The sequence below is a fragment of the Mustela lutreola genome, chromosome 1 (assembly GCF_030435805.1).
Source record: "Mustela lutreola isolate mMusLut2 chromosome 1, mMusLut2.pri, whole genome shotgun sequence".
In the NCBI taxonomy this organism is placed as follows: domain Eukaryota; kingdom Metazoa; phylum Chordata; class Mammalia; order Carnivora; family Mustelidae; genus Mustela; species Mustela lutreola.
This window is the reverse complement of record NC_081290.1, coordinates 228698693-228711914: the sequence shown is the minus strand read 5'-3', so window position 1 is coordinate 228711914 and position 13222 is coordinate 228698693. Positions and strand designations below refer to the sequence as shown.

Sequence of the window (13222 nt, the reverse complement as noted above, 5' to 3'; positions counted from 1 at the left end):
ATAATGAGAGAGTAAACAGAAAAGGAGGAAGACATGAGATAACAAGACATAGGAAATCCAACATTGAGAGGGGTAAAGGCAATTCTCAGGGTGAAGAGGAAGGGAAGGAATTTCTCAGCTGATAGCTATACACTAGTGAAAAAGGTAGTTCAGAGTAAAGCAATGTTACACCACACCCATGTGTGTTGAGGGCCTTCTGTATTACCCATTCTCATACCTGATAATAATGGGTAGTCTGTCCCCAGAATCTTATCTGTACTTAGCTTGTAGGGACCATGTGCTGATGAAATTCTTGCTCTCTCCTCTGTACCCTGCTGCCTGGATAACCAAAGACATTCATTTCACCCCACAGAAGAATTTTGCTTTGAACTACCGCTGAGAGCTGAAGATTGGCCCTGGTAAGTAAGCTTAGAAGCAGAAAATAGAGAGTACCCTTCTCCCATTGATCATATTTTGTCACATCTCAGCATCTGGCCCACACTGCAACCCTGCCAGATGCCTTCACTTTGTTGAGCCCTGTGTTTCCTGGGACTCATTCTTGCCTCCCCTAAATGGGGTTATGATATACTCTGAAAAGCTGAAGACAGACTGTGACTCTCTTAACCTAATCTTCTGTGAGAACCTTCATCAAACAGTGGCAATAATGCTTTTTCCTCTGCACAGCCAGGTTTGTGCTTTCCTGATGGTTTTTAAATTACCCTTTTTCATTCATTTATATACAAATACTAACAGGTAAAAATAAGAAAATAATTGAGAAAATCTATTCTTGTCGTTCACTATACTTTTAAAAAAAAAGGAGAAAAAGTACAAAGTGTTTTTTTAAAAAGTTATCTTTAAAATGGGGACGCCTGGGTGGCTCAGTTGGTTAAGCAGCTGCCTTCGGCTCAGGTCATGATCCCAGCGTCCTGGGATCGAGTCCCGCATCGGGCTCCTTGCTCCGCAGGGAGCCTGCTTCTCCCTCTGCCTCTGCCTTCCACTCTGTCTGCCTGTGCTCGCTCTCACTCTCTCTCTCTCTGACAAATAAATAAATAAAATCTTTAAAATGAATAAAACAAGAATATGTATTATCACCACTTCTTTTCAAGACTAATATTGAAGGCTTTTCCAATAATAGTATTTGCAGATCACGTGATCATGTACAGAAAATGTCATAGGACATGTACAAAAAACTCCTAGGAGTAATAAATTGGAATTCAGCAAGGTCATAACATTCAAATGAATATTCAAAATTCATATTTCTATATATTAGCAGCAAATAATTGAAAAGAGAAATTTCAAAAGTACAGTTTCCAGTAGCACCAAAACACATCAGATGTTTAAAGATTAAAATTTAGTGACTGTATGTAGGACCTGCATATGGGAAACTACAACAAACAGTTTTTTGCTGAGGGAAATTAAAGAAGACCTAAAGAAACAGATAGGTGAGCCATTTTCATGGATTAGAAATCTCAATATTGTTAAGATGTCAGTTCTCCCCAACTGATCTGCAATCACAATCAAGATCTCTGCAGGCTTTTTGGCAAAAATTGAGAAACTGATACTGAAATTTATAAGGGAATAAAAAGGATCTAGAAGAACTAAAGCAGTTAAAATATATATATATGTGACATGGGCGCCTGGTGGCACCATTGGTTAGGCCTCTGCCTTCGGCTCAGGTTACGGTCCCAGGGTCCTGGGATCAGGCTCCCTGCTAAGTGGGGAGTCTGCTTCTCTTGCTCCTTCCTATCTTCACGCTCTCACGTGCGCTCTCTCTCAAATGAATAAATAAAATCTTAAAAAAAAAAAAAAAAAAAGAATGACAAAGTTAGATGACTTAACACTCCTTAATTTAGTCTGTGGTACACTGATCAAGACAATGTGGTATTGGTGGTAAAAATGAAATATAGATCAGTAAAACATCCTCAAGTAGACTATTCATCTGTATTGACCTGATGTTAAGTAAACATTCAAAGGTAATTCTGTGGAGGAAAAGATAATCTTTTCAATAAATTGTCCTAAAACAACTGGATATTCTTATTTTAAAAATGAACTTAAACTCCTGCCATTGCAAAAGTTAATGCCATTACAAAAATTATTAGAATTGAATCATATCCCTAAATGTAAAAGCTAAAATTATAAAACTTCTAGAAGAAATTATAGAAGTCTTTGCAGACAGACTTTAGTTAAGTGAGGTTATTAAATAGGATACAAAAAATACAAACTATAGTGAAAAAAATTGATAAATTGAGCTTTACCAAAATAACAATTTTTTTTCTTCAAGAGACATTAAAAAAGTGAAAAACAAATCACAGATTTGAAAAAATTACAAAATATATATCCAACAAAGGACTTAAAGTTTAGAATATATAAAGAATTCTTACAACTCAATAAGAAGGCAAACAATTTTTTAAAATAGGCAAAGATTCAACAAATAGTAACAAAGAAGATTAACGTGGATGGCAAATAGGGAACAAGAAGATGTTCCATAACATCATTGAGGAAATGGAAATTAAAACAATGTTAAGATACCACTGACATCTCCAAGGAACAAATAAAATGAAAAAATCTACCCATGTTATATGAAGTGTTGGTGGGGATATAGAACAAAAAACTCATACACTGCTGGTGGAAATGTAAAATGATACAGTCACTTAGGAAAACAGATTAACAGTGTCTTAATAAGTTTGACATTCACCTGCTGTGCAATTCAACTATTCTTCACCTTTTTACCCAATAGAAATGAAAGCAAACATTCATACAAAAACTTAGCTATCAGTGTTCATAGCTGTTTTATTTGTTATAGAAAAAAATGGAAACAACATTAGTGTCCAGCAACATTTGGACAGATACACAAATTGTGGTATATCCACACAATGGAATACCACTCAGTGATTAAAGGAAATGAAGTCTTGATACACATAACAACATGGATGAGTTTTAAAATAATTATGCCAAGTGAAAGAAGCCATACAATGAAGAGGATGTATTGTGTTATTCCATTTATATAATGTTCTAACTAGCTTTTGGAGATGATGGATATGTTTAGTATCTTGATTGTAGTGTTTCATGGATATATACAAATGTACTGATCAAATGTACACTTGAAATATAGTCAGTTAAATTGTAAGTCAGTGATACATCATTGAAGCTATAAAAATATATAAGCTACTGTTCTTATTTTGGGTAACTCACTAAGCTTCAGTTTTCTTATTGGTGAAGTGAAAAAACTAATACTTGCCTCACAGGGTTTATTTGAAGATTTTATTCATTTACCTGTGTATCTAATTGACTGTGGTGCCTGCCTGACGCAGAGCAGGTGACTCAGTCAATGTTAATTCTGTTGCAGCACGACCTACTTCTTCCAGGGAACTGAAAAAGTTATTGGGGGCCTTCAGATTACTTTCTTGAAACACTTAGCAAAGTCTTAATGGCATATTCTCTCTCATTTTTAATGGCTAAATGTAATAGGCAAATGTATTAAGAGAATTTAATAGATAGGTTTGCATTTAATACTAATGGAAACCTTTCCTTTTCCTGAAAGCAGTGGCTTCAAGCTCTGAACATGACGTGACTTAACAAAATTTCAGTTTGCTGTTCTTTTTTTTTTTCCCACAGGGTTTATCCATGGCTCAGAGGACTGGGTTATACATCCTTGGGCATATTTTTAATGGGGTTTCTATTATGGAACATAGATAACATCTTTTGTGATTCACTGAGGTAAGATACATTTTTGGAAGCAATTTATTAAGCAGAAAATTTCATAAGCATATAGAATTACTAGTGCCATGAAATGAATTTTTGCCATTGTTAAGTTAAATTCTGAGAATACTTGTTTAATTAACCTAAAAATTTGGACCTAAGACTATTTCATAATATCTATAGGGATTTTTGTGTGTATATATCACAGAATTATAGAGTTGACCAGATGTTAATTAGGCCTCTGAAATCTGTCTAATCTGCTGTGTTGAAAAAATACTAAGGATTTGTAAGAAGCATATAAGATTCATGTATATAATTTTGTACTTTAATATACTTAATGTTATTTTCTAAGAAAGGCAAGTGTTCTCTTTACCACTTTGTCAGCAATTATGTATTGATTAGAGTTTGAATTTTGGGTCTCTGGGCTTAGTCTGTCACCAAGATAAATATCTTTCTGTACCTCAGTTTCCATGAAATGAACATGTTCAACAGGTTAAGCGAATGGGTCCTTCCAACTCAAAATTTTGTGCCTAAAGTTTTGCATAAACACATAAATTGAAAAGCACCAGAGAGAGGCAATCAGCAAAATTCAGACTGTGAGAAATCTACAAGATAAATGACGTGTTCTCTTCGGCATAAATTGCAGAGGGGGTAAAAAAAGAGGAACATACAGATTAAAAGAGACTTAAGGGCGCCTGAGTGGCTCATTCAGTTAAGTATCCAACTCTTGATTTTGGTTCAGGTTGTGATGGCAGGGTGGAGAGATGGAGCCCTGTGTGTCAGCCTCTGTGCTCAGCATGGAGTCTGGGATTCTCTCTCTCCCTCTGCCCCTACCCCTACAGGTGTGCTTGTGTACATTCGCACTCTGTCTGGAAGGGAGGAAGGAAGAAAGAAAAAGAGGAAAGAAAATATTTAAAAGTATATGAGACTTAAGAGATAGGGTGTATCAACCAAATGCAATGTTCATTTTTTTTAAATTTTGATTCAAGCAAAACAACTGCAAAACAAAATTTTAAACTCATGAGACAATTGGAACTTTAATCAGCAATTGAATATTTCATGATATTAAGAGATTATTGTTAATATTTTATATGTGAAAATGGTATTACTGTTATGTTTTAAATAGCTGGTTTTTTTTAAAAGTTTATTTATTTATTTATTAAAGCAAACACAAGTGGGATAGAGGGACAGGTAGAGAGAATCACAAGCAGACACCATGCTGAGTGTGAAGCCCTACTTGGGGCTTGATCTCGTGACCCCGAGATCGTGACCTGAGCAGAAACCAAGAGTCAACCATCTGCACCACCCAGGCACCCTATAAAGAGCTTTTAATCTTTAGAGACACATACTGAAATATTTAGAATTAAAATGATACAGTATCTAGGATTTGCTTCAAAATATGGAAGGGGAGAAGTGAATGTGAGTCTCAATAGTTGGTTAAGTTATTTAAATTGTTGAACCTGGATAATGGATACACTATAATTTTGCTCACTTTTGCACATGTTTGAAATTTCCCATAATAAAAAATTAAATAAGTAAATATATATTTTAAATGTACAAACAAACTAGTAATATACCTTGCTTAGAAAACTAAGTTCTGAATGAGTGATTCTGAATCTGTATTACTCATCAGAAGCCCCATTAGAGAGAGCACTTACGCTGCCAAGATAAGTCATCATCTTCTGGGTTAAAAGCCACTAAGAAATGAAGAAGGTTCTTAGAGATGGTAATTGTCTCAAAAATTCATGAGATATCTAGAGAAGTAGTTTTAAATTGATTGTTTTCCTTCCTTCTAGTAAATGAGAAATTAATATGGTACACACTTTAATCAAAAGATGTAGAATTTGAGACTCAGCTATGCCACTTGGCTGAGTGACTTGGGCAACTTGGTCTCTGAATTTTAGGTTCTTCATCTGTAAAGCAAAGCTAATAATAGCCACTTCAAAGACTCACTATGAAGTGAAATAATATTTACCAAAAGTACTTTATAGACTGTAAGGTGCTCATCAAGATGGAGGTTGTGTGTAGGGCAGGGAAAAGCATGTATCTGACTTCTTGAGTGAATAGCTACGTAGACCAGTGTTTCCCAGATTGTGTTCCAGGAAACACTTGTTTCAGGAATTGTTAGTAATATATTATTTGAAGAAAGGGCTCTGTCCATTAGTACATTACCTAAAAAACAAACAAACAAACAAAAAAACTCTTGTGTAGTTCTGATAGGACTTCTCAAAGCCTTCATTCTATTAATAGACATTGCAGTCTCCAGGAGGGCAATAAACTATATACTACTGTCTGTGGGTTTTTTTGAACACATAATCATTTCTTCATGGAACTCTGGTAGAATTACTGTTCCTCAAAATATACTTTGGAAAACAATATGCAGACTACAGCAGACTTAAGAAAATTAAATAATTGCCATATGTGAGAATAACATTTCAAAATGCTCAAAGGCTGTCAGCAATAGTTGCTAAATATTTAAAAAATAGTAATAATGGTGATTTCCCCCCCTCTTTACACAGGAACTTTCGAAAGAAGGTGCCACCTATCATAGGTGTTGCCACACAGTTTCATGCATGGTGGCATATTTTAACTGGCCTTGGTTCTTATCTTCACATCCTTTTCAGGTAGGAAATAGAGACTTTTTTTTTTTTTTTTTTTTTTTTAGCATAGTATTGAAGTGTTTTTTCCTTTACTCTTCAAATAGGATGGTATAAATATAAAATGTCAGGGACAAAAATCAGGAACTTATATTCTAGCTTTGCCTCTGCACCTGGGTGACCTTAAACAAGTCCTTTCCCCTCTCTGAAGCTTCGTTAATTTTCTCATCCTTTTTTTTTTTTTTTAAGACTTTATTTATTTGTCAGAGAGAGAGAGACTGAGCAAGCAGTGGGAGTGGCAGCAGAGAGAGAGGGAGAAGCAGGCAGGCTCCCTGCTGAGCAGAAGCCTGATATGGGACTCTTTCCCAGGAACCTGGAATCATGACCGGAGCCGAAGGCAGAGGCTTAACTGACTGAGCCACCCAGATGTCCCTAGTTTTCTCATCCTTATAGCGAGATGGTTGTACTTACTGACCTCTGACACATGATTTACATTTTAAGTAGTCATTCATCTCCTTTTTAGAGCAAGTAGGATGTAAACATTTCCGTTTCTTATTTATCAACATATCTTTATTTATAGAGAATAAATTTAGAGGGAGAAAAGCAGACAGATCCCATAAGTAGCAGGCTGGGAAAGCATGAGTGTTAGAAGTCCCCAGCTTAATTTGTCTCTTTCCCTGAAATAAGTTGGTTGCCACTTCTCTTCCCTTGCTCAAGAGTCTGTTGGAAGTCAATCATTTATAACAAAAATGAAATCAGAGTTCTCTCTGATCACACTATTCAAATAATGTCTCCATATAATTCTCCCCTTACCAGGCCTTATTTTTCTTCAAAGCATTTATAAACAGTTTATAAACAACATTGTTTATAAACAATATTAATATATTTATTGTTTGTCCCCACCAGCTAGACTTAAAGTTCCTTGAGGTAAGGGACTTTATCTTATTCACTGCTATTCTCAAATGCTTAGAACAATACCTATCAGATAGTAAGCACTCTGTATATACTGTTAAATGATTTAATGAATGAATGTGTACCTATCGATCTCTTTACAAGGGGGCCAGAATATGTTTAATCTCAAATTCTTCTCAAGAATTGAGAGAGCTAAAATATTTCTAGGAAGGGGAAAAAATTTTTCTTTGAACCAATATGAAAATGAAAATTTACTCAACTGAAATTTGTAAAATACTTCCTTAAAATAACATTGGCATCTCACCTCTCTGGGGATAACTTATTTAGGCAACCTGAATTATCTAAAATATAACTACCTGAGAATTACAGAAAAAAGACTTTGAGGCAGCTAAATAAGCATCATTGCATTCATGCGGTGAAGAGCTCAAGGTTATTAATCATGGAAGAGCTCTTTAACTCTGAACTGTAAGTATATTTATTTTACTTTATGCAACCTGTTATTACTATATTGATTATTTGGATTCTCAGCCCATAGCACTTTAGAAATAGCTAATTTAAAAGGGAAGGGATAGGAAATGTTTGAGGAAATTGAAAAATTATAGAAAAGGAGAAATAAGAATGAGGCTGACAGTTACAAACTTAGCACTTTAACACTGCCCAAGAAGTCCCAAGGCCATTACTGCAGTATAGTACAATACAGTAGTAAATTTCTATATAGATAAGAAGTGAAAGTATACTCATTATATGCTATTTTAAAAGGTTAGGGTTCAGGGCACCTGGGTGGCTCAGTGGGTTGGGCTAAAATCTCGGGGTCCTGTGATGGAGCCCCGCGTCGGGCTCTCCGCTCAGCGGGGAGCCTACTTCCCCCTTTTGCCTACTTGTGAACTCTCTCTCTCTGTCAAATAAATAAATGAAATCTTTAAAAAAAAAAAAAAAAAAGGTTAGCGTTCCCACTTTCCCTTTCCCGTTTTCACCTTCCCCTTTCCATCTCCCTGTCACTTTCTCCTTCTCTTCTCCTGGTATGGAAACCCTTTAGAGAAGCGGGATAATGGTGGGAAGAAGTGCTGTGCCGAGGTGGCAGCATTCAGTGTCTGAGGAATGAGGAAAGGAGGCCAGTGGTAGTAGCATGCTGAGCTCTAAGAAGATCTGGTGGGGGGGTGGGGGGTGGAGTGGCTGCTGTGCCCTGCAAGGAAACAGTGATGAGGTGAAGGGATATGGCCGGGTGCGTGGAGGAGGTGGCTGGAGTTAGGAAATGGGTTACACTGAACTACTAAATTCATTGATTAAACAATAAGTAAATATATTGTGGATCATAAAAGCCTGATTTTTCCACTGTCTCAGAAGGGATTTACAAATATGGAAAGAGGGAAAGCTAGACAGAATCTTGAGAGGTTTAGATTGGAATTTAAATTATTAGGGACACCTGGGTGGCTCAGTCAGTTAAGTGTCTGGCTTCAACTCAGGTCATGATCTCAGGGTACTGGGATTGAGCCACACATCGGATTCCCTGCTGAGTGGGGCATCTGCTTGTCCCTCTCTCTTCACTCCTCCCCACTGCTTGCTCTTCTTGCAAATAAATAAATAAAAATCTTTTTTAAAAAGTATTATTATGAACTCATGAGTGTGTGACACAAACATAAATATATACACAGATATGGAAGAAGTTAAATGTGTGTGTGTTGTATGAATTAAAAATACATGTGTGTATATATATGCTAATACATACATGTATTGCCTAGCTCTATGAAACCCTGTGAAGCCTGAAAGGCAAGCTTTGGCCTTATAAACCTGAGATATTGTGAATATCAAAATTAAATAGCAAAGAGTTTCAAGTTAAAACCTATTGAATAAAATGAGACTCTATGAGTGCATACTAATATAAATAAATGAGAAGGGAAGTATTCCTTATAAAAGAATGCCAACTAACAAATGTAGAAGGAATAATGGACACAAATGATTACCATTTGGCAGCCATCTTAGGGATAGTTGATATGTATTATGTATCAGTGGATGCTCTGGCTGATAGGTGGGAATATGATGAGGAACACATATTGGTGTAATTTAGAATATCTCTCCATGAAAGACCAATACAGGGGGGAAATGGTGACTTTATAGTGAAAAAAAACTGGCAGCAACCAACTTGACTGTGCATTTAAGGTTAAGACTGTCCATGACAGAGCATGTCATTATGGTATGTCTCCTGATAAAGTGCACTGAAATGAGCTCAGCATAATTTCTGTAGTATTTCTGCCGAAAATGCATGGCCTAGGTCTGGTTATGAGGAAATATTGATGGTTCTATGTTGAAGATCCTTCTACAGAATCAGAGTCTTATACTTTTTAAAACTATCAAGTTCATGAGACAAGGAAATACTGAAGAACTGCTCTAGTTAAAAAAAAAAACAAATTAAGATATGAAAACTAAATGCAATGCATGATTCTAGATAGCAAACTGGATCAGAAAGGAAAAAGAAATTACTGGGACAGTCAACAAAATTAGAATGAAGTTTTGAGTTGGGTGTTAGTATTGTATTAATTTCCTGAGCGGAAGGGTTGTATTATAATAATTTAGGACACTGTCCTTGTTATGTGGTAATACATATTAGAATATTTAGAAGCGGTGGGTATCATGTCATTCAAAGACTCCATAGGATATATATACACTTGGACATACGTGTGTGTGTGTGTGTGTGTGTGTGTAAAAACAAATGTGGTTAAATGATAACAATTTGGCATCTAGGAGACGGGGTACAGAAATTCTTCATACCAATCTTAAAACTTTCCTGTAAATTTGAAACTATTTTTAAATTAAAAAAATAAAGGAGAGGAGAAGGCCAAGCCTCCAGATGATGATGGGGGGGGGGGTTGAAATATTGGGTGTAAATAAGCAAACAGAAAACTGATCATCTAATTGGTAATCAAAATGCTTTCTAAAACAGTAGGATATCCATTTTTGTGAAAAAGACAGGGCTAAAATATACATATTTGCTCATAAATACCTAATTATCTTTGTAAGGATTTATGTTAACTGGTAAGTACCAGCATTTATCTCTGTGCTGAAGGTACCAGGTAGGAGAAAGACCTTTTTCCTTTATACTCTTCCAAATCTTTACCAAATGATTATATTACATTCTTAGAAAATTTTTTAAGTAAAACGGTGAGATATTTTTTTATATCCATTAAGTGAGCTCTATAATATTTTAAAATTACCTTCTGTATTCCTTAGTTGCAGGGAAATGATACGATCACACATTACTTGTCAGTGTAAATTGATGTAACCCATTTGGAAAGAAATTTGATACTATATGTGTTTGTGAAAATAAAATATTTATATTTTATTATATTCCCAATTTATTCCTTGAAATCTATCCTAAAGAAATAACCCAGAAAAGTGAAAGTGTGTGTGTAAACTCAATTATGTTTATTACAGTGTTTCTTAATCAGCAAAGCAGCAATAATAATAGAAGAAAAAGAAATTACACAATAGTGTAGAATTATAAAATAAATTATAGTATATCTTTTATTCAGCTATTTAAAGTTATATGAAAATTTTATAGCAACTTAGAAAGATATTTGGATTATTTGGCTTTTTAAGTGAAACAAACAGACTAAAATCATATGTAGGTAATTATTAACCCTGTGTAAAAACTAATTTGTATCAGGACAAGGGTTAAAGTAAATATGGGAAAAAATGAAGCATTTTGATTATATTTGGTGGCAGAGTTTTGACTTTTTTATTTTGTTTTGTTTTCTATTAATGTTAAAATGTTTTACTTTGATTTTTTTTTAAGGAGGCAGGGAAGATAGAATATGTTTTAGACATATTTCATCCTAAATAACTAAAATAAAAGAAGCTTGGATATTCAAGCTTCAGTTATGGAAATTTTGATTCTTTGGGTACCTCATCAAGTGAAGCATGCAAATAATATTTCAGAGGGATGATTTGAGAATTTAACAATATAACATATGTGTCCTTTCAGACTTAAGTACTGTACAAATCTTTGTTTCAAACAAAGAGTTAGTACTGGGGATTAAAAATATCTGAGCTTGGAGCTTTACTCCATCACTTCATAACTGTGTAACAGTCTTGAGCCAAGTTATTTACTTGCCATGTATACTGATTTAGAATCCAGTCTCATCTTCATAGGTTACTTATTCTAAAGCTACTGTAAGGAAGACTTTCCTTACCTTCCTGATTATCTCATACCTGTATTGTAATCCTTATAGAGCTGATATAACCACTTCCAGAATATTCTAAGAATCCTCTACTTTAATCCTTGCTACCATATATCTTCAAAGATGAAACTGGCAGTTGTGACATGAACCATCGAGTGTGAGTGGAGTGCTCCCTACTAAACTACAAACATCCTGAGGTCACAGTCGAGGGTATTCATTTCTGTCTTCCTTAGCATCTTGCCAGTGTTCTGCATAGAGTAGCTCCTCAAAAAATGGTTGCTAAATGAACAAAGAATCTACTAGGGTTGCTTTCTTTGTGTGTATACAGAGGCACTGTGCTTAAATTTCTCAGTAAGCCAGTTTGTATGAATTAAAAATTAATCTGAAGTGCTTTCCCTCTCTCCCCTTTTCTTTTAGTTTATATACAAGAACTCTTTACCTGAAATACAGGCCAAAAGTAAAGGTAAGTTCCCTTCCTAGGGGTACGTGTGTATGCATGTGTGCATGCATGTGTGGGTGTGTTGGGAGAGGCTTGGTGTTGGGAGAATGGGTCCCAGGTGGAAGAAGGGGGTGGCGTGGAAAGGTAGTAGACAGAGTACAAACTTTGGAACCAGATGCTTTTGAATCTTGACCAGGTCTTCCACGTACTGCTTTATGACTTTGGGCAAGTCTGTTCTTTTTAAGCCTCGGGTTTTTTCAACAATAAAATGGAGCTGTCAATAGCTACATTACAGAGTTGTTTTAAGAATCTGAGATGATTAAAATGCCCAGCTCCATGCCTGACAAAATAGAAGTTTAATCCATTTAAATAAATTAAATAAAAATAGTTTCTGAGATCTGGTGCAAGTCTGGAAAGACTATGCCATATTCAGGCTACTAATACCAGGGTAGTTGTTAGCACATCTAGCTCCATAGGTTCTTTTTCAGGCATGACATGCGGTAGTTACCTTCTTTCATTTTTCCCTAACTTGTTTCCAAACAGTTTCTCTTCGGAATCTGGCCAGTGATCCTGTTTGAGCCTCTCAGGAAGCACTGATGAATTATTCCACCAAGAAAACAAAAAAGCACCTACCATAGACCTGGCCAAATGAATAAGGAAATCCTTAAAGATCTACACATTCAAGTATATTATGACCATCAGAGTAAAGAGTGACTTTCTGAGTAATGCTGCCAGTCACGCAGAGAATAAGGAATGGGGCATGTTGGATGTTTAGCTTGTGTCTTTATCTCATTGTCCTTCTCCTCCTCACCCTCACTCTAAAATGTTTTTTTTTTTTTTTTTAAAAACAGACATGATGTGTGTGTGTATATACTCAAATGCTGGAAAAATAAGGCTTTTCTTAACAGGTTAACAGTTTGTGTGGATCATAGGAAATTGACCTCCTTCCCTTTTTTGATAAGGGTTGCATGTGAATTATATTTGCTTAATATTTGATTAAATTATCAAAACAGCTAAGTATCGGAAAACCCCATATCCAGATGGCCGGCTGTGGAACCGGCACTTAGCTGTGTAAGCCTTGATTTATATTCTTGTCATAGTAACCTAATGAATGATTTTCCAAGATGAAAAATAGTTCTGATAGTTCTTCACTGTCTGCCTTCGTGCTAGTCAGTATGTCATAAGCAAGCTCCGTCCTGCTGCTAGGTTCCATACTTGCCATAGGCCAGATTTGCAGTGGGCTCTGAGGAGTCTGTGCATGGCCACAGCCAATCAGAGTGCATGGGTCATCTTATAATATTTACGAAGACCATGAGGACACTTGTAGCATGTTATACTTCCGGCCAGTTAAGGGTGGTTTCTCAGTTTTCTTTGATCTTCGCAGATCTTTAAGTTTCACTGGTATTATGGCTAGGCAGACA

General features: G+C 35.7%; 1 protein-coding gene across 3 annotated transcripts in view; it reads left to right on the top strand.

Annotated features, from left to right (window-relative positions):
• ACER3 (alkaline ceramidase 3) overlaps window positions 1-12649 on the top strand; it is a 153408-nt gene extending 140759 nt beyond the window's left edge. For 2 of the 3 annotated variants that reach the window (XM_059188317.1, XM_059188335.1), the window contains 4 exons: window positions 3595-3696; window positions 6198-6302; window positions 11780-11825; window positions 12345-12649. In XM_059188317.1, the coding sequence (XP_059044300.1) occupies window positions 3595-3696; window positions 6198-6302; window positions 11780-11825; window positions 12345-12398 (307 nt within the window). In that variant the 3' untranslated portion in view covers window positions 12399-12649. The remainder of the gene's footprint in view (window positions 1-3594; window positions 3697-6197; window positions 6303-11779; window positions 11826-12344) is intronic. The other variant, XM_059188326.1, reaches the window with a different exon arrangement.
• Window positions 12650-13222: the final 573 nt, after the last annotated feature.